This window comes from Equus przewalskii, chromosome 2, assembly GCF_037783145.1.
Source record: "Equus przewalskii isolate Varuska chromosome 2, EquPr2, whole genome shotgun sequence".
Classification (NCBI taxonomy): domain Eukaryota; kingdom Metazoa; phylum Chordata; class Mammalia; order Perissodactyla; family Equidae; genus Equus; species Equus przewalskii.
The window spans coordinates 11,723,166-11,743,115 of record NC_091832.1 but is presented as its reverse complement, the minus strand read 5'-3'; the positions used below and the strand labels follow the sequence as shown (position 1 = coordinate 11,743,115).

At 52.6% G+C, this 19,950-nt stretch overlaps 2 protein-coding genes across 14 annotated transcripts in view; both read right to left on the bottom strand.

Moving 5' to 3' along the window:
* Positions 1 to 7,965, bottom strand: part of MKNK1 (MAPK interacting serine/threonine kinase 1) — a 42,997-nt gene extending 35,032 nt beyond the window's left edge. For 3 of the 10 annotated variants that reach the window (XM_070592998.1, XM_070593021.1, XM_070593024.1), the window contains exon 1: positions 5,753 to 5,879. The gene's annotated coding sequence lies outside the window, so the exon portion shown is untranslated. Of the gene's footprint in view, positions 1 to 5,752; positions 5,894 to 7,805 lie in introns of those variants that run through there. The other 7 variants (XM_070593007.1, XM_070593026.1, XM_070593032.1 and 4 more) reach the window with 4 other exon arrangements.
* A 936-nt stretch (positions 7,966 to 8,901) lies between these two features.
* On the bottom strand, positions 8,902 to 17,760 carry MOB3C (MOB kinase activator 3C). 4 transcript variants are annotated; one of them, XM_008534453.2, is made up of 4 exons: positions 17,586 to 17,760; positions 13,750 to 14,218; positions 11,216 to 11,418; positions 8,902 to 10,904 (listed from the first exon to the last, which is right to left on the bottom strand). In XM_008534453.2, the coding sequence occupies exons 2-4, from the start codon at positions 14,165 to 14,167 to the stop codon at positions 10,875 to 10,877; spliced, it is 651 nt and encodes a 216-aa protein (XP_008532675.1). In that variant the 5' UTR covers positions 14,168 to 14,218; positions 17,586 to 17,760; the 3' UTR covers positions 8,902 to 10,874. The 4 variants fall into 4 exon arrangements, with proteins under 4 accessions (XP_008532675.1, XP_008532677.1, XP_008532676.1 ...); XM_008534455.2 differs by having other exon boundaries at positions 13,750 to 14,221; positions 17,586 to 17,748; XM_008534454.2 differs by having other exon boundaries at positions 17,590 to 17,745.
* Positions 17,761 to 19,950: the final 2,190 nt, after the last annotated feature.

Below are 19,950 nucleotides of genomic sequence, written 5' to 3'. Positions count from 1 at the left end.
AGCCAGATTTGAGGCTGTCATTTTCTTGCTCCAACATCTCTAATGGGTGTTCACTGCCTCTGGAATAACCAAGCTCCTGTGCTGTCACTCAGGGCCTCCACAATCTTGCCCCAGATGACCCCTCCTGCACTACGTCTTACCACTCCTCTATAGAAGCCTTGACCAGGCGGAACAGACAATCTGTTTCTACCTAACTGCCCTAAACAAGTTCCAGTTTCCCACACTTGTGCATGATTCAATCATAGCACTAGTAACACGTTACTGGACATCTCCCTCTAGAGTGTGAGCTAGGGACAGGGTGGCGACTAAGTCTGATTCATCTCTGGGTCCCCTACACCCCACACAGGCCTGGCGAGGGGCAAACACTCAAGAAATGTTCATGAATTAATAGAAACACCTGAAGTTATTCTTCCCTTAAACTGTTTTAGTTGGACTCTTATTAGCAGACTAAGCACAGTCTGGGTCACCGCCAAGAAGTAGAAAGACCGAAGAAAAAGAAAAGAAGCATGACCAATGTGATCCAAGCAATGGAAAATAGGTTTTAAGAGTGAGGTAAAAGAAACCAAGGCTGCTTAGCCTGGAGAAGAGAAGATGAGGCCTAACTCGATTCTGGCTTTAAGTACACAAAAGGATTCCCGAGAAAATCTTGATCTCATCCTCCCTTTATAATCAGAAGGAACTTTTCCATATTCATGGAAAATGGAACAAGAAGAAATGGCTTAAGTTACGGCCAGAGCGGTTTAAGCTGGAGAGAAAGAAGAACCAAATTAGGCACCACTTTCCAGAGATACCGTTACTGTGCTTTTTGGCTAGTGACTTGGAGGCGTCTTGCTTAGTACTTTTGTTGAAGGCTGTGCAAAAGGGAATGAATACGCTGCTCTGTTCCTGTTTACTGTGGAGAGAGGTGGGTGAAAACACAAGTCAGGTAAGATTTTCTAACAAGCCACCGACTTTGACCCTTTTCCTACAGGCACTTTCTGTCATGTCATGCTTTGCAACCCTGTGATGGAACAATCTAGTATTTCAAAGTTTCCTGATGGGGCAATGGGAAGAAAGAGAAGGTAACAATGTCAGAGTAAGACAGTAGGGAAAATGGCCCTAATAAATATACTTTCTATAAAATCAACACCTAAGTGGACATTAATAATAATTGCTACTATTATTCCCATTAAAGCTAACATTCATTGAGCACCTACTATGTGCCAGGCTCTGCACTAAGTGTTTAACATAAGTTATCTCAATCCTGATGACAACCCCACAAGGTAGGTAATATTTCTATCCCAATTTTACAGATGAAGAAACTGAGACCCAGAAGGTTAAATAACTTGCCCAAGTCACACAGCTAGCAAGCGACAGAGGCAGAACTCAAACCCAGGCAGCCCAACTCTAGAGTCTACACACCTAACTACCGTCTCCCTACAAGAAGGACGAGAGGCTGGACTCCAAAGGCTAGTCTCCCTGAATCCAGGTTCACTTTCTCAGCTGCTTCCCTCTACTGCCCCCAGCCAGGAAGAGCAGAGCAACACATGACACTAGCGAGAAAAGAGATCTCAAAGCGAGCTCAAACAGCCCCTATACTATAGAGAAAGAAGCTGAGACTGAGGACTCACAGATGATAAGGAGCAGAACCAGGACTTGAATGCCAGCCTCTTGACTTCAAGCGTCGTCCTCTTTCCTCCACTATAGATTCTTGTTGAATTTGAGGGTGAGAAAACGAAGCAACAGAATGTGCCAATGGGTTCCCTCCCCAGACACTTTTGTACTGAACTGCTCATCTCACCTTAGAACCTATGCCTGAAAACAAGAGTGCCAGCAGCCTCTGTAATCTGATCCTAAGGTTCTCCTAGCTAAGGATGGCAATACACTGATTTATGGTAATATAAGAACTGTCAAAAACTCACATATTAAACGACTCAAGCAGACCTAGACCAGGCAGCTTCCACACTAGGTCAGTGGTTCTCAGTTGAAGCCTGAATTGGACTATTCCAACAGCCCCCTCATCGATGCCCCCATTCTGGGATTTTCTTTGCTCCAGACTAGCCTCCATTCTGCAGCCAGAGTCCACAGAGCCCTAGTCATGGCATTCAGAGCCTCGCAGCATAATGGAAAGAACATGGGTCTTTGAATCCAACACTTGGTTTGGACCGAGCTCTGCCACTTACCTGACCTTGGGCAAGTCACTTTAATCTTTCTGACGTCTCGTTTCTTCATCTTTAAATTGGGGATAGATATCCCCATATTAAAGGATTGTGAGGATTAAATAAATTATAGTGTGTAAAGCATCTAACATATTGTAAGCCACAGAGCAGAGCAGACACTCAATAAATGTTAATGTTCTTCTCCCCACACCCACGTTTTGGCCACAATCCATCATTTCAGCTTATTTCCTCTCCTCGCCAACTCCATTCCTCTCCCCAATACACACGTGCATGCACACACACACACCCCCTATTCATTTCCACCTCTAGACCACTGCTCAAGCTGCTCCTTCTCACAGGAATCAACTTCCTCCAAGGCATAAATTTTCCACCTTCAGGAACTCTTCTCTGGACCCCCTGTGGTCATACTAGGATTGATTTCTCCTTTTCCCAAGCTCCCACTTTGTTTACATTCCTCACTACATTTACCATAGTCAGTCTGATTTTAGTTATTTATGTACTTATCTGTCTTCCGAACTACACTGAAGGGAGAAGGCTCTGAGAAGACAATTACTTACAGGAGGGCAGGAAATGTGTTTTCCTCTCTGTGTACTTCTCAATACCAAGGTTTTGTACACAGCAAGAGCTCAACAGGTGTTTATTGAACTGGATCTTGCCACCCTTGACTGGTAATCTTTACAGAAAGATCGTGGACTCAATTTATTCTAAAACTCTCGGGGCCGGCCTGGTGGCACAGCAGTTAACTGTGCACATTCCACTTCGGTGGCCCAGGGTTCACTGGTTCGGATCCCAGGTGCAGACATGGCACCTCTTGGCAAGCCATGCTGTGGTAGGCATCCCACATATAAAGTAGAGGAACAGGGGCACGGATGTTAGCTCAGGGCCAGTCTTCCTCACCTCAGTAAAAAAAAAAAGAGGCGGATTGGCAGCAGATGTTAGCTCAGGGCTAATCATCCTCAAAAAAAAAAAAAAGAGCCAAATAGTAAGCAGTCAATAAATGTTAGATATTATATTAACAATGAAGTACACTGGAGAAAAATAAAGAGTCAGGACTTTGCACTTCTAGTACTATCTCCACCACTGACTGACTGCTTGTGTAATCTTGATCAAGTCCTTTCCCTTCTCTGGGCCTTTCCCCATGTGTAAAATTAAAGAGAGAGAACCAGATGGTTCCCAAACTCCTTCTACCTTTAACAATGTGTATTTTTCTCTGATCAACAAAGAGCCTTCTGTTCCATATACTGAAGCTGTTGGCAAGGAAAAATGTGCACTTGTAGCTGCTGGTTTTCCAGATGGAAGGCGCCAAGGCCAAGGCCAAGGGCAGGACAACTGATCAGTAAACCACCTGTGTGCTTTCCCCTGCGTGAACTACATCACACTGAGCGCAGGTCCCTGAACAGAGCACCACTTTCCTTCCAACAAAACTCACAGCAAAGGCAAGACAAGAGCCTGAAAACGATAGCAGCAGTGAAGAATCCTGCCTTGCGCAGAATTCCTGTACTTTTGTGCCTTGCATGCCTGTAATTAGGCATCATTAATCTAAACTAGGGCTCTCCTTAGACACAAGGAGAAGGAAAAACACAAAGGCCCACTCTGAACCTGAAAGCTCATAAAACAAAGACCAAAGCGAATAAACAAAAAATGTCACTGACTCATTCAACCACAAACACTGCAGTGGCCTACTATGTGCCAGGCAGAGGAAGGATGAAACAGATCTGGTCCCTTGCCACCAATGTACTCAGAGTATATATGGGGTGACATACCCCAAGGCAGATTGTGATCAGTGCTATATTTGAAGTGTAGCCTCTGCTAGAGAAGATGGGGGCGGTGGGCAACTAACCCAGTAGGGTGATCAGAGAAGCTTCACTGATGAGGTCACGTGAGACATGGGACTTGAAAGATGAGAAGGAGGATGGAACTCCAGGAAGAGGGAACACAAGCAAAGGAACATGCAAGGAGTGTTTGAGGAATGAAAACTAGATTATTTTGACTGGGGCACAGGGTGCAGATGTGTGAGAACAAAGGGAAACAGAGCAGAAGACAGGTTTGGGAACAGATTATGGAGGGACTTGTCTATGAGACTGAGGAGTCCTAACTCTATATAGTGGACGACAAAGCCCACCAAGGTTTCTGAGCAGAGATATAACATGACAAGAATGTTGTCTCAGGAAGGTCACATAGGTACCTATAAAGAAGATGCAAAAGGAACCAAGTTACTAGATTACTATGGGAACACATTACAGGAGACACATGTGCCCCCTAAGCATGTGCTGGAATCCAGCTGCTCCTATTCACAAGCTTCTCTCTCCCATGGCTCAGCTTCATGCAACTGGGGTTTAAGAGGCGCTCATTTGCCAGGCCCTCTAACCATCAAAATCTGCTGGAGAACTAGAGTAACAGGCCTCCCAGACAAAGTCAAGAACCCAATTAGCCCTGTGGATCACAGAAAGAGAAGAGCCGAGGTGGGAGAAGTTGGGGGTGGGGGGCATCAAAGTCTCCAGCTGGCCCAACTCATATAAAAACCCAACCCTGGGTCTCCTCTTTACATCTCTTCCAGCCTAGCCTCTTTAGAGGGGCTGAAGCAAAGGGTGATGGGGCTGAAAGCATCTGGCTGTTGGCTGAAGATCCAGTGAGACGATACACATCAACTGCCCAGCACGGCGCCTGGCACATGGACAATGGTCAATAAGCATTTGTTCCCTTCCCATCCTGCAAGGTCAGTTCCACCTACAAATCCCACTGAAGTGTCAGGCCCTGGGTCACCTCAACTCCCCTCCCCCAGCGCCTCTCTAGGGTACCCCAGTCCAAAATGATCTAGTTCCTAGGAATCACAGCTACCAAGCATTCAGCACCCATTTTGTGACAGGTGCCATACCAGGTGACACATGTAGATCCTATTCAACCTTCACAAGGACCCTACTATGCCATCTTATAGGAGAAACTAAAGCTCTGAGAGGGGAAATGACTTGGCCGGAGGACACACAGTTAGGAAGTGGCAGAAGGGAGGCTCGAACCCAGGCCTGCCTGCCCCGAAGCCAAGCACTTCCAGCACCTCATTCCTGTCACCCGCCGAGCCTCGGATCTGCTACTGGCCATCTGACAGGTGGCCTGGAAACTCCCCCCGCCAGAGACTGCGCCTGACACAGACTTCTCCTCACTGGATAGCCACACACGCACGTCAGGAGCTTTTAAATGAAATCAGTAAACTTTAAAACAATGTAGTACACAGATACTATAAATTCCTCACGTGAAAAACTATTCACGATGTTGGACTGCCTGAGCCGTGAGCCCAGCCACACAGACTGCTAGGGACTGAGTCCCAAACTGGCCACAGGCTGAGCTCCGACCTCTGACACCTGTCCCGACAGACGCCCGACCCCAGGCACGGGCTGAGCCTCGACGGGGCACACATGCTGCGCCCTGAGCTCGTCACAGACAGAGCCCAGAGGAGAGCCTTAAAGGAGTATCCCCTTGGGCTGTCCCCCCAGGACAGAATCAAGTCGTGACCTCGGGCTGTTCTGAAGGCCGTGACCGCCCCGTCCCGAGCACACCGACTCATTCAGACCCCCGCCCCATTTTGCTCGGAGGGATACCTCGCCGTCCCGCCTTGACCGCAGCTGACTCTTCGCGGGACCGGCCGCGCGCACCCCCACCCGCAGATCGCTCCGCCGAGAACGCGGAAGAGGCGGTACTAGACCCGGGGGGCGGGCCCGACTGAAGAGGGGCGTGAGGGGGCGGAGTTGCGCCTGCGCCCTGACGGCTACGCCCAGGGAGAGGGTGGGGCGAGCTCAGTAAACTACGCAGGCGTGATAGGGAGGGGCGGGGAGATCGCTGGGAGCGGGTGGGGCTTAGCTCCTTCCGATGCTGTCTTTCCAGAGAGGTCTGCAAGCGCTAGGAGGGAGGAGGCCCAGCAGCGGCAGGTGTAATTAACATTTACTGAGAGCTTCTGCATGCCAGAAAGGAATTTTTAAATGCCTTTTACATATGTGGAAATGCTGCCAGAGATTTCTAAAACACGAGCTAATTCTGTAAAATTTCTTAAAAGGTTTGGGTGCCTATGATTTCACCATGAGAGTTTCTCCTTGAGTAAAACATTACCCCCAGTAGTTCAAAATAAAAAACTTAAAAGTTCATTTCTTGGAGAAAACTAACTGCAAATAATTAGTATTTCAGCCCTGCCCCATCCCTCCTCTAGGCTGCAAGTGTGCTGAGGGAATGAGAGCGCTGACTTGAGTTTAATTCAGGTCCTCACTCAGAATGTGTTTCCTACGCTGTGAAATGGAAGTAAATATCCCTTCCCCGCCTGTCTCAGGGTTTTTGTGAGGGTTTGGTGGACAATGCTAGTTAAAGGGCCTCCTGGACTTCCTTCCCATCATCACCTGAGAAGTGTTTGTCGACCTGCCCCTTCTGGGTTCAGTCTTCTTATCTGTTTGATGGAGGGAAGTCTGGAACATTAGGGAACATTCAGGGCTTTGCTAGATTTCTCAGTCTGGGTGAAACCTGGAGAGGGGGGCCTTCTTCTAAGTTTCCAGAATCCCTCAGTCCAACCTGAAGGCCCCTGTATAGCCTGACCTCTCCCACCATCACCTTCCAGGCTCACCCAAGCTTCATGTCCTCAGAGGCCATGCTGGTCTGTTCCCCTTTCTGTTCCCTAAATGTCTCAGTAGCCAGCTGGCCCTGAGTCACTCAGGCCTATGTTCCAATGCAGGTTCTCAAAATTCTTATGTCTCCCACATGGCAACCAAGTTCAGTTAACACCAGAGATGAGGGCTCTGGGGGCCTCAGAGGAGGAAGGGCTCAGGCAGGCCTCCCCCAAGCCAGGTAGGGCTCCACACAGCTCCTGGGAGCAGGGTTGGGAGTGGGAGCAGGAAACTTTAAAGAAACTGCAGTGTTCATGAGGGCCAAGTGGGGAGGGCAACCTTGACTCAACAGGTGGATGCTCTGCCCCAAGGTGGGAGAGTGGTTCGCTTCCTTGTTACCTGCTCCAAATTTTTTTTTTTTTGAGGAAGATTAGCCCTGAGCTAACATCTGCTGCCAATCCTCCTCTTTTTGCTGAGGAAGACTGGCCCTGAGCTAACATCCATGCCTGTTTTCTTCTACTTTATATGTGGGACTCCTGCCACAGCATGGCTTGACAAGCGGTGTGTAGGTCCACACCTGGGATCCAAAACTGAGAACCTGGGCCTGAAGCAGAATGTGCGAACTTAACCACTGCACCACCAGGCTGGTCCCCCCTCTCCAAATATTTTTATGGATCCTGATCCAACAAGAAAACAAAGCCTTCCGCAGCCTGGCTGCCCATTCTGTCCTTCTACCCCCAATACATTGCTTCTCCCAGGACCTTCTGCTCTCCTGCCAAGTTCTGACCTACAAAGGACTCTTTTCTCTGTGTCGCTGAGACCCCAGCTCCTCCTTTCTCTTTACCTCTGTCTAGTCTTCTCTAAGCATCCCTCTTGGAATTTCTCCAAGCCGTTTTGTGACGACTTCCTGATGTATTCAGACATTCCTTTGTAAGGCACAGGCCTTGGCCACACAGTTCGGAGAGAAACTTATCCTCACTGCCATAGTGTATTTCACAACTACCGCCCAGAGCCTGAACTTTCTAAGAGGCTGAGCTGTCCAGTAATTGAAGAGGTAGTGAGTGACCTGTCATAGGAGGTATGCAAGCAGAGCCACCTTTTGGAATGCTGGACTGGGGCCTCCTCTGGTGAGCGAGAAGAAGAGGTAGCAGAGTGGAGGGCCTTGTAGATCCTAGAGCAGTGACAGGAGGGATACTGGGAGCCAGAAAGGGAGTCAGAGACAAACTTGATTCAATAAGTTATTATATGTCAAGCATTTAGCACTATTATATGTGTGTACCTGACACACAGTGAGTATTAGCAATTATTGTTACCATTGTGAATGATCCACAGACCGTGAGTAATGAAGAAGTTCAGAGATCAATCAGTTCCTCACTCCCACACCTGGTCATGAACTAGATGGGGAAATTGAGGTCTAGAGGGGAAAGGGGCCTGCCCTAGCACCTGGGGAGCTGGGCTGGGACTGAAACTCAGGCCTCTGCCTCCCAGGAGGGCACAAAGCCAGGCTGTCTCCTTCTTAGGTAGAGGAGAGAGCTCTAGGTGGGCCTTTGGTGACTCTTAAGAACCAAGCTGTTTTTCAGCTCTTGTCTGGGTACTTGACGCCAAGGGGCAGTGGAATGACAGCAAGACCTGAGCTAGGAGACTCAGGTATCTTCTGGGAATAAGCTCAGGAGTCCGCTGCATGTCCTGCCACCCCCACTTTGAGCTCTAGCCAACACCCAACAAACAGCCTTCTCTTGAGAAGGGCTTCCTCTGCTGTGATCAGGATTAAGACTGTTTCTGCTCTCTCCCTTAACCCATTAGCTCCACTAAACCACCCAGATTAAGGGGGTGGGGTAGGAATAGCCAGTGCCAGGTGACCTGAGCTGAAACAAGGAGACTCTCCCAAGAGACTGAGTTCCCTGAAGGCAAGGGCCAGCACCCCCTACTCTGGGAGTCCTAGCCCAGCCCAGGAATTCTGGGTCCAGAATTCCCAGAGCCCTGGGAAAACCTGGGTGTCTCTACCCTGGAGAGCTCGGCCAGACATGACCACACCGATCAACCCTCCACATGGCCCAGGATCTCAGGACAAAAAGCCCTCCCTGCTCCATTTGGCCCAGTTTCTTCCACAGCCTGCCCAGGAACCATGTGGCACTCAGACCACAGCTTCCCACCAGTGCCACTTTAGTTTGCCTCCTTTATTTTACCAAAAATAACAACAATAAAGTCTTCCCTCTGTTTCGCAAAAATAGATTTACCCCCTCCCCCCACCCCTCTCTGCAATCAGCCATTGGCCACAGCCTAGAATCCATCTCCCAATCCAGTCCTCCCTGGGGGAATGTCTGACCCACCCCCTCATTCCAGAGTCTCTGGCAAAGCTGCTGGGTCAGTGTGTTTCCCTTGGGAACTTCTCCGGAGGCAGCAGTCCCAGGTGCAGCTGGCTGGCCCCGGGAGCCCCATCTGCTTCCCTAGAGATCAGGCAGCTGCTGGGCCATGGAGAGGGGCATGATTTTGGAGGCTTGGCTCAGCAGACAACCTCAGCAGACCTGAGGGGTGGTAGGGCGCTCTGGCATCAGGCTAGACATCCTTGCTCAAAGCAGGAACAGCTGTGTCCTGGAGAGGGCCTGTCAAACCCTCTTTCCATGTGCATCTCATCTCCCTTTGCAGCCATCCACAGGCCCTGGGTGGGAGTAACTCCAGCTCCACAAAAGCCTTGCTGTGAGGCCTTGGACAGTTTCTCCCTGCCCTCCTCCTGGCCTCAGTTTCCTCCTTTGTACGTGGATGATTCTGTGAGACTGGATGATGCTCAGGTCCTTTCTGGCTCTCCATCCTGGCCTCCCAGCGTGGAGGCTCTGGCTGTCCCTGCCTCAGTTTCCCCACCCCTGGGTCTGGGCTCAGGGCTGGGCATGGGGTGCTGAGTAATGGAGTGCTGAATGAACATCCCAATTTCTCTGTGGGCAGCTACGCTCTGAGATCCAACCAGCTGGAATGTCTCAAGAATGGTTGGGAAGGAGGCAGGTACTTGCAGGCTGGAGGTTCTCCAAGCCCGGCAGAGTCTACTCACTAGCTACATGGTCCTCAATGTCCCAGGATGGGAGACAAGTCTCCAGAGTCTCCCAATTCAAGTTCCACTAGCTCCTCGGGTTGGAGCTATCTTGTACTGGGCTTCAGATCCTGGGAGCCAAGTCGATAGATTCTAGGAGCTAGACTGGAGCGTGTGATTCCCAATTTAAGGACCAGGAGACCTTCGTAAACATGAGGGATCACCCCCCTCCTCCAGGAAGCTGCCTCCAATCAGGCCTTCCTAGAGGCAGAGGGATGAGTGAAATGACAGCTGATGGGCACATCTGGCTGAGCGAATCAGAACCTGTGTGCAAATCAGAACCTGTATCTGTGGTGGGCCAGGGGTTTAGGTACCCAAGGCAAGGCTCCCCTTCCTGCTTGCCCCCAGCTCCTCAGAACTTATGCTTGTGGAAGACGGTAGCCTGGAAGGTTCAAACATAGAGCTACGTCTACAGCGACATTTTGTGCACTTACACACATGGTCAGACACACTGAGTGGGAACACTGACCTGTCATCATCCTACAGTGGTCATGGTCTGATGGTCCTAAACCCTACTCACTCTCTTCCTTCTTTCCTTCCATCCATTTACATAACATTTATGGAGGGCCTACTATGTGCCAGGGAGGTCTAAGGCAGCTAGCTCTCACAAACACACCCCGTAGTCAACATCACTTTCATACACACACAAACACACACAGACACACAGTCATCTGTGCTTACACACAGGCTGATCACTCTCTTGTACCTTTCTTGCCATCAACTCAGCCACATCCACATTTCCCAAATATGCTTGGGAACTACCATGGAAGGGTCAAGCGTCAGAGCAGAGACCCTCTAGCCCACCCTGCCCCTAGACTTCATGCCAGAGGGTTAGCTCCTCCTTCCCTTCTGCTTGCCCACTTTTAAGCTATCCCCTTCACCATTCACAAGCAGTCAGGGGGACATGTGGGCGGACTTCTGAGGACCAGAAGTCCAGGGGCTTTGGGTGTGTGGAGGGGTCCCAGGGCCTGCAGATTTCTCTGTCACCAGACTCCTGAGGGTCCCTTCCCCTAGCCACTCTGTGTTCAGATGATCCAACATTCAGGCCTGGGCTCAGTGACAGATCCGCTCTGTCATCTCCCTCTGCAGAGACACAAGGTGGGAAACAGTCAGTCAGAGCTCACCCTGCCAGGTAGCCCCTTCCCAAACCCCAGGGCCTGGTTGGTCTTCTGCCTGAGCCTGGCCCCCTCCCCAACTCCAGGCTGCAGATCTGGGGTTGTAAGCTGACACTTGAATGAATTCTCTATTAAAGTACAGAATCCATGGTTAAAAGAGTTGCCTTCCCCTAATTTATCCACTTGAGTACTGGATTTTCTTAAAGCAGGTAGCCTCTGGATCTGAAAACTCACAGAGGCTAGCCCTGGGCGGGGAGGAGAGAGGGGGCTTGGCCTCACCAGTGGCTCCAGCTCCCTCTGGTCCACCAGGCTGAACTCGCGGATGAAGTAGTAGAAGTGCTTGTAGCAGGTGTTGACGTGCGCCTCGGCCCCCATGCTGAGGATGCTGTCGAAGTGGTGGATGTAGACGTGGACAAAGACGCGGAAGAGGCGGGTGAGGATCTTGGTGCAGACCTGCTGGAAGTTCCTGGGGAAGGGAACTCCTAGGGGCAGAGATGGGCAGAAGTTGGGGATCAGCATCTGGTGATGAAACTCAGCCCAGCCCTGCCCTCCCCCACATAGGCAGCCTTAGCCCAGGATGGCCTCTTCCCTAGCACACTTCCCTGTGGAGACAGGGAGAGAGAAAGAGAAGGTGGTGGCTTTCTCCCATCCTTCCCTTTTTAAGGAAGCACACATCTGATTGTGCCTCTCTCTTGCTGAAATACAAATCATCTTCCACATTTTCCCGTTTCCCTGAGCAGGACTCTGCAACCTTGTTGGGGTCACTGACCAACCATTCTTAGACTATTATGAAAATTATGCCCAAATTCTCCCCAGAGATATGTGCATCTGCAGATGCTCTCAAATGATGTCCTTGGGTACAATTCCAAGGGGAGTTCATCAACATCTGGGGTCCTTTTTTTTTCTTTTTTGTTGGTGAGGAAGATCTGCTCTGAGCTAACATCCACTGCCAATCCTCCTCTATTTTTTTTTTCCCTTGAGGAATATTAGCCCTGAGCTAACATCTCTGCCAGTCTTCCTCTACTTTGCATCTGGGATGCCTCCACAACACGGCTGATGAGTGGAGTAAGTCTGTGCCTGGGAACCGAACCAGTGAACCCAGGCTGCCAAAGCAGAGTGTGCAGAACCTTAACTACTTGGCCATGTGGCTGGCCCCTGGGGTCCATTTTTAAAAACACGGGCCTTCAGGATTAAGTCCTAACTTTGCAGCACAGCACCTGCACAAGGCCTTTCATGATCTGATCCTGACCTCCCTCTCTGGCCCTACCTGGCTCTTTCCTCTTCACAACATTCACACAGCAGGCCCCAGATCCCCAATCCCGAGAATTACTGAATCTTCAAGAACTAGTTCAGCATCTCTCATTCCTTCAAATATTCAATCACACTCACAAAGAACCTTCCATCTAGGAGCTGGGCCCTGTGCTGGGCCCGCTGCACCTCTTGTCTGGGATGGTAGCCATTCTATATATGATAAGATGGAGGTGCATGAAGGTGGGGCCACTTGCCCGAGGCCACCTAACTACTCACTAGTACAGACCGGAGGCACGACTCAAAGCCTCCTGCACTGCACTGCAGCGCCCTTCAGAGATAAATGCCACGGACCCAGCCTGAGAGAAGCTCCAGGACCTATGAAAAAGGCAAATTTCTACACAGCCCCGACACTCAGGGTGGAGCTCTTAGTGGCTACGCCCTCTTCTCTGCTGTAGCAGAGCCATCCCAAGGTTAAGGCACAGGCACCTGGAGTCTCACCGGTCCGGGAGTCAAGGCAAGAAGGGAATAAGAGCCCAGCCATAGCGCCACCCTGGCCCACCCGGCTCCACGGCGCCCTTCTCCTTGCTCACTGCGCTTAGGTGGGGTTGTGCCCTGCCTCCTGTGAACGCTTCCAGGCCCTGCCCAGGTCCTTCAGACTTGCCCTGCCCATCTGGACTTGGGGCCCGGGCCTCAAGAGACCTGAACTGCAATTCTGAATCCCTTCTGATTCACTGCGCTGTCCCTCTCTTGGCCTCAGTTTCCTCCCACGTGAAATGAAAATACCCATTGTTGGGCATGATAGTGCAAGAAATGGCAGGACACCAGCTGGGGAGGGGCCGTGGGTACTCAATTGTGACTCAGTGCCCAGCTTCTCTCAGCATTCAGACTTCTCCCCTCTGGGCTTGACCACCCTGCCCCACCCATCTCTGATTCCAGTAGCCTTAACAAGGATGAACATGAGGCCAGGTGGGGGTGCGGCTGCTGTGATGAACATGGTGTCATGACTGCTCAGCTCCTGGCCAACACCCCCTCTTGTTGCCCTTGGGTGGTGAAGCAGGGCCAGGATGACATCACTCATCTCTCCTCCCTACCAGTACCTGCCCAGGCTGCCCAGCTGAGATAAGAGAAGGCCCCATGGCTTGGGCCTAACAAGGGAAAATTCTGCCCTCAGAGCCCTCTGAGGTGGAGATCCCACCCAGCCCATGCAATCCCCACCCCTTCCCTTTCCTGGGCCAGGAATCAGAGGGAACTCCCAGGAGGCTGCAAGTCAGATCAGCCCAAGCAGGGCAACCTGCTAGGAGCACTTTAAGGCACCTGTTCTGGAAGTTTCTGAGAACCATAGTGGCCTTGCCAGGTGGTCCCTTCAAGTTTCAGACAAGAAGAGCCCCAAACTTGGAGTCAGGCAGTCCTAGCTGGAGATGCCTGATGTTGAGCAGACACTTCACCTCTCTGCGCCTCAGTTTTCTCCTCTACAAAACAGGGATAAAAATCACAACCCCTGCTACAGAACTGCTCTATTAAACTCCCTGGCCAGGCCTCCCCCGCCTGCAGGTGGCACTCACCAATGCGCGTGGGAAAGACATCCTCGTCGTTAATGAGGCCCTCGATCCAGTCCATGAGCAAGGCCATGTAGCGCGGCGCCGAGAGCTTGGCCGGCCGCCGATACTGGCGCTCGTCCTGCCAGCGGTACTCGTAGCGGGGCCCGCCGGCCATGACTGGGCAGCTGGTCTCGCTGCAGCGCTCCGCCATGGTGCCATAGATGAGGTTGATGCGGTTGAAGAAGTCCACCACGTGCACGGCGATCCAGTCGTCAATGTTCTCCCCCGGGGGCAGCCTCACCACACTGCGCAGGTCCAGGCCCGACTTGAGCGATGCCTGAGCTTTCTTATACAGCTCAAAGCGCTGTGTGCCGGGCTCAAAGCGCTTCCGCGGCCGGAATGTCTTGTCCTTGGCGAACACCTGCTTCAGGCACAGCGCCATGGCCAGGCTGGGTCGAGGGCCAAGTGTCCAGGGGCAGGACCTGTGGATGCCCTGCTGGAGCCAAGGGTAGGGGAGCATAGTGGTCAGGTCCTTACCAAAAGGCCTTGGACTTCCCAACACATCATTTCCCTCTCACTTCTGAGCTTTTGGCCAACCTCTGCAGCCTCTGTCCGGGACCTAAATGCTCCTCATCCCCTCGGTCCAGCGCCCCAGCCCTATTTCCAGGCTACCCCAGCTCCCCTTGCCAAGCGCCCACAGCCCTCCCATCTTGTTTTGTTTCCTCTCCACTTTCATCGCATCTTACAGAGGGCTGGGCCTGGGCTCCCAACAGGTGCTCCTCAGACTTGCTGTTGACCAGTAGAGAGGCAGCACAGGCTTCCTGCAGGCCCACCAGGAGGCAACTGCCTGGACATGATGACCTGTGGGGGCCCCACAGGCCAGCTGGTGTAGCGTGGGAGAGCCTGGCTGCATTGTGCTAGGGGCAGGGGATAGGGGGAGGGCCCCGCCTTCGGCTTCCTCTGGGATATCCCGTAGTCCATCCGGCCACCGGCCACCGGGGATTCCCAGGGAGCAGGAGGGACTTTTCTACCAAAAATGTCCTTTCCTTTTATTACCCTGAAAGAGGAAGGACCCCTCATATGGCCAGCTGGGTGGCCTCTGAGTGTGGTCCCAGGCACTGGAGAAGGGGGGAAGGGTGGCGGGTCTAGAAGGATGCCACTTCCTCCAACAGTGGCTGGAGATCCTTCACCCCAAGATAGCCTCCTCCAGCCAGAAACCCAAACCCAAACCCGAACGAGCCACTGGCCCCTGCCCCTGCCCCTGCCATTCAGGAGACATTCTAGAGTACCTACTATGTGCCTGGCACTGGGAGATAGGACAATGCAGTCAGATCCACCCAGCTCGGTGCATCTAGAATTCAGACAAATTTGCTTTGCCTCTTAGAATTGAAGGATCTCAGACTCAGAACAGACTTTGGGGACAGCAATGAGGGCCCCAGGCTTGGAGGCAGGAGTCCTGGGTCCTAGTCCCAGCTCTACCATGGCTGGGTGACCCCTGTAGTAGGCATGGATTTGATCCAGGTAACTTCCTGGGTCACTCTGATACAGGCCAGGTTTCTGGGACTCCTGCGGCAGTCAGCTCACATCTCATCTCCCCGGGGAGTGTGTGAGCGCTTGGGAAATGCAGACCTAGGTGCCTGCTCAGACTGGAATTTAGCCACAAACTGAGCACTGACCCTGGCTCCAGACTGTGCACTGAGCTCTGGCTCTAGGCTGAACTCTGACCTGGCCCTGACCCCGGTCACTGTGAGTCCTGGACTCCAGCCCTAGGCTGAGGCTTGAATACTGCCACGAAGCCTGGCCTTGACCTCAGAGCTGACACTGGAGCCTCTTCCTTTCTCACATTGCTAGTAATGCTGGGACAGGACTGGGGACGGGAGGATGGGACAGGGTGACAACAGGGTGTAACCAAAGGCACAGCACACATGGGTGGCTGGGAGGTGTCACATCAGGCAACAAGTCAAGGTAGTGGAAGAGAAGTTTCGAAGGAGGTTCTTCCCCGTACCCACAACAGGCAGGCCAGGAGGGGACAGTGAAGTAAAATGAGAGGAGTTTGGCGGGTAGGGGCAGGTCTCCCGGCAGAATCTTGTCTTCTTGAAAAAAACCCCAAAGATGTGGCAGGTCATCTTATCCATCCCCTGCCCCTTGACTTCTCACCCAAAGAAGTCCCCAGAGTGGGACCCGAGCTTCCTGACCCAAGAGAAGATGTGTCTTCAGGCTTCACTCGCCACCTGCGTTCTAAACTCTGCTTGGGCAGGTGCTTCCAAAATCATTCACACTGCCATTAGGTGGGGCTCCTGGCTCTCCACCTCCGCACAGTCCCCTTTACGGACAGTTACCAACAAGCACCCCCCCCCTCCCGGCATTCAACACTGCACCCCACCTTTCTGCCCCACTGCCCTACACCCACCACCCTGGGCTTCCTCCTGATGCCTGAACACACCCTCATCCTCCTACCTCTGTGTGTTTTCATACACTGGTCCCTTTGCCTGACTACACATGGTCAGGTTGAATGTTACTTACCCCCACAGCCCCCTCTTCTGAACCCAGAGCACTTTCTCCTTGGATGGAGGCTGCTCTTCGGTCACTGCTGTCCTCACCCACCTCACCCCACAGCCTAGGTCAGGGCCTGGCACATAGTTGATGCTCAGGCTTTAAAAGCTTAGAATCAAGAATCTCAGGGTTGAAATAGTTCTGAGACCAACTGGTCCAACCCACTTCTTGTACAGATGGAGAAACTGAGGCCCAGAAAGGGGACTTGAGGCGCCTGTGTTCACACAGCAAGTTACAGGCAGGGGATCTCCAAAGGCAGAACTGGGAAGTGGGATAACCATGACCATGAGCAAAGGGCCATTTTCCTGCACTGGCTGGTCGCTGGTCTGGTAGAGATGAGGGGACAGGAGGGGAGTGGAGGCAGAGGGGAAGCATCTTCTCACTAGACCAACTAGACCAACCTGATTCCTGCTCTCCCAGCATGCTGAGCCTCCCCCACACCCTCACAGCAAGTTGGATGTCCTGACCAGTGACCCAGAGTCCCACCTTCCTGCGGCAGAATTTCAAGGCCTCGGTCTTTCCCCAGGAAAATGTAAGCTTGGGGGCGGGAGGATCCATAGGTGCCCTTCTATCCATGGTCCTTGTCTCTTCACTTCCCACTCCAAAGCCCCTACTGAGTTTCTGTCCCTCACAAAGCCTCTGTCCCCTCCCTGAACCATGGCCATTCCCCCTCCTAGTCTCCGTTTTCTAACTCTGGATGTCCTTTTACTCCTAAAGTAGCCAGTGATGGCTCATATCCTGGGTGGACTTCTGGCTTCCCAAATGAAGACCAGAGTGGCCCTGCCTCTTTCTGCCACTTAGCCCCCCGCCAGGGCCACACCTGCCACTCTCCAGGCCTGGCCCAGGATCTTGGCCAGGGGATGGCCCCAGTTTGAACTCAGAATCCAGCCTAGGGCGGTGCCATGTCGGGGCGCCCTGCAGGGGAGAGATCCAAGAGGAAAGTATAGGCAGAAACTCCATGCTCTTCCTCGCAGCGCTCACCCACGCCCACCCCTCGGCCTCCTGCTGGACCCCCTGACTCCCACCACTCTCCCTCGCCCAGCTGCCAGGGGAGAAGTTCGTAGGACCCAGAGGAGCAGGCCTGACATTTCCGCTCCTGAAGACACGCCCCCTTCAAACACCGCCACCCCCTCAACCCCGACTTTCGCAGCTTTTAGTTTCGGACCCCGGACCGAAGACTGTGGCCAGCCTGCCTTCGGGCGGAGGTCGCCTCCGGACAGTGCCACTCCAGGGACAGCCGCAGAAATGAAAGTGGGAGCAAGGCTGGGCCGCGTGCGCGGCGGGGGCGCTGGGGCGCGGGCACTCACTCACGGGGTCCTCGTCTGGCTGCCGGGTCACATCCCCAGCGCCCTGGGTCGCCTTGTTCTGCCGGTCCTCCCACCCTGCCGGTTCTCTCGCCTGTCCGCCTGTCCGCCGGCCTGCCCCGCCGGGCCGCTGTCGCCCTCCCGCCCCCAAGGCGACGCCGGCTCCGCCCTGTCCCTCCCGGGCCCCGCCACGCCGCGGCCCAGGGGCGGGGAAGAGGCGGGGAAAGGGGACCCTCCTCCCCCCAATGCACAGACACACTCTCTGTCGCCTTTCCGCAAAGTCGTGCTCCCGGCTTCCCTAGCTGGCACTCTCAGTTATCTCAGACTTACCCAGGAAGCAGCCTCAGCTTTCCCGACTGTAAAATGGGGCCAAGCTCAGCTTCCGTCTGGAGCAGAAACAAAAGAGCTGCTAGATAATGGTGGTTTCCTTGCCCTCCTAGAATCAAATGTGTCTCACTTGTCCCTGAGCTCAATAAGGGATCAGGTCTGCCCTATACAATTTCATGCCCTCAGCTCCTGGCAGAGTGCCTGGCAGTAGCAGGCACTTAATGCCCACTTGCTGAATGAATGAATGAATGAATGAATGCCTTGGGACTCATGAGTGAGTCCCTCACCCCAGCACGTGGCAGTGAGGAGTGCTCACATCACAGACGTTCCCCTCCCTCAGCGGAAGTCACCCCCTTTCCCATTGCCGGACCTTTGTTGCAGCTGCTCCCACTGTGGGCTGTCTTCTCCCCCTCCTTCCTACCAACCAAATCCAAACTATTCAAGACCTGATCCGCTCTCCCTCCTTGTCTGCCTGGGTTCCTCCCCTGAGGGCAGACAGATATCCCGCACCAGCTCAGTGCGCACTGTGGGCCCCAGGCCCAGGGTCCAGTTGGCTGGCTCTGTCCTGGGATGGGAGGGAAGGTTGGAGGCCTTCTGGGGGTGGGAGGACCAAGGCAGACAGATGGCTGCAGAAGTCACTCTGGAGGGGTGTGGGAGGTAGCGGAGACCTGGAGGTGGGCATTTACAGTGGCATAGATGCCTCACTGAGCTCCCCTTGTTTCTGGATCTTCTGGTTGTTCAATGGCGTGAGAACACACTGGATCCTTAAGAATCCCAGCTCAGAGAACTGAGGATTCATTCTTTTGTTGAGCATCTATTTTTGCCCCAGTCTAAAGCTCTCTTTTTTTGGCTGTCTGAGTCTTAACACTGCCCCAAGTCCCCTATAAACAAACATATGCGTGCTCTAGTGCATGCAGAAGGAATTCAAATCTAGTCCTTCATTTGTTTGATATCCTAATCAATAGCCTTTATTGAGCATGACTCTGTGCACTGAGAGCAGGGGATCAGCTGATGAAGCTGTCCCAGCCCCTTACCTCAGCCGACAACAGGTCAGCAGCGGGGGACAACACACAGAGATAACACAAGGTCAGAGCTCAGTTTTCCAGAAGTGAGAACATGGCTAGAGACTGCTAATGAGCTCTTTGTAAGAGTGGGGTTATCTACAGGAAACATGTGGAACACCCAAACCGGGCACTTTGAGGAGAGTTTAAGGCAGGCACTATTTAGAGCTGCAGCGAGGGTGTATGGAAACTGCACAAAGGGCTAGCAAGAGCAGCCCTTCGCTGTCTACCCCAGGCTGAAGGAGTGCTGAGAGGGAGGGGTAAAGTGGGAGTGAGGAGGAGGGGGCTGCTGATGGGAGCTGTGGCCCGAGGTCGAGGGGCATACCCAGCCCACAGCGATCATGCTGCGAAGGACTGGGGGTGAAAAGGGGCCTCACTTCTCTCCCTCCCTCCCATCTCTGGCCAGGTTTCCCCACTGGCCCAATCCAACCCTTGAAGCCAAGGACGAGGGAGTCTGTTGACGCAGTGCCTAGAGGTCGGCCTCCTGGGCCTAGAGCTAGGGGGAGAAGGGTACATCTGGGGGCAACAGAAGATACTTGGCGCATGGGCTCAGGGACTTAACTTTGCAAAGGAAATAGAAACTGCTTGTGCTTTCCTTATCATTCAGTTCTAAATATTTCATAATTTCGTTGTCATTTCCTCTTTAACCCATGGATGATTTAGAATTGTGTTTTTTAGTTTCTTGGACTGTGGGAGGCTTATGTTTTTCTTTTTCACTTCTAATTATGTTGCGTTGTGGTTGGAGATCATGGTCTGTAAGATTCTTTGGAATGTGATGTGACTCCCTCTGTGGCTTTGTCCATGGTCATTTGCTGTATGTCTGAGCTGGGTTTTAGAGGATGGGCAGGAGTTTGCCTGGTGAAGAGTGAAAAGCACAGAATCTTATGTTGTAGGAAATACAGATGATCTGTTTTGAAGGAACTTCAGGAGTTCCCAGATCAGCCACAGAGCCCCTGGGTGTCAGTAAAAGTGGACAGGCT

Bases quoted from the DNA above. Each gene is read 5' to 3' on its own strand.
- MOB3C (XM_008534453.2), bottom strand. From the start codon at position 14,167: ATGGCGCTGTGCCTGAAGCAGGTGTTCGCCAAGGACAAGACATTCCGG. The intron at 11,419-13,749 runs GTGAGTGCCACC...CTCTGCCCCTAG, and splicing joins TGTCTTTCCCACGCGCATTG to GAGTTCCCTTCCCCAGGAAC. The intron at 10,905-11,215 runs GTGAGGCCAAGC...GTGTCTCTGCAG, and splicing joins AGAGGGAGCTGGAGCCACTG to AGGGAGATGACAGAGCGGAT.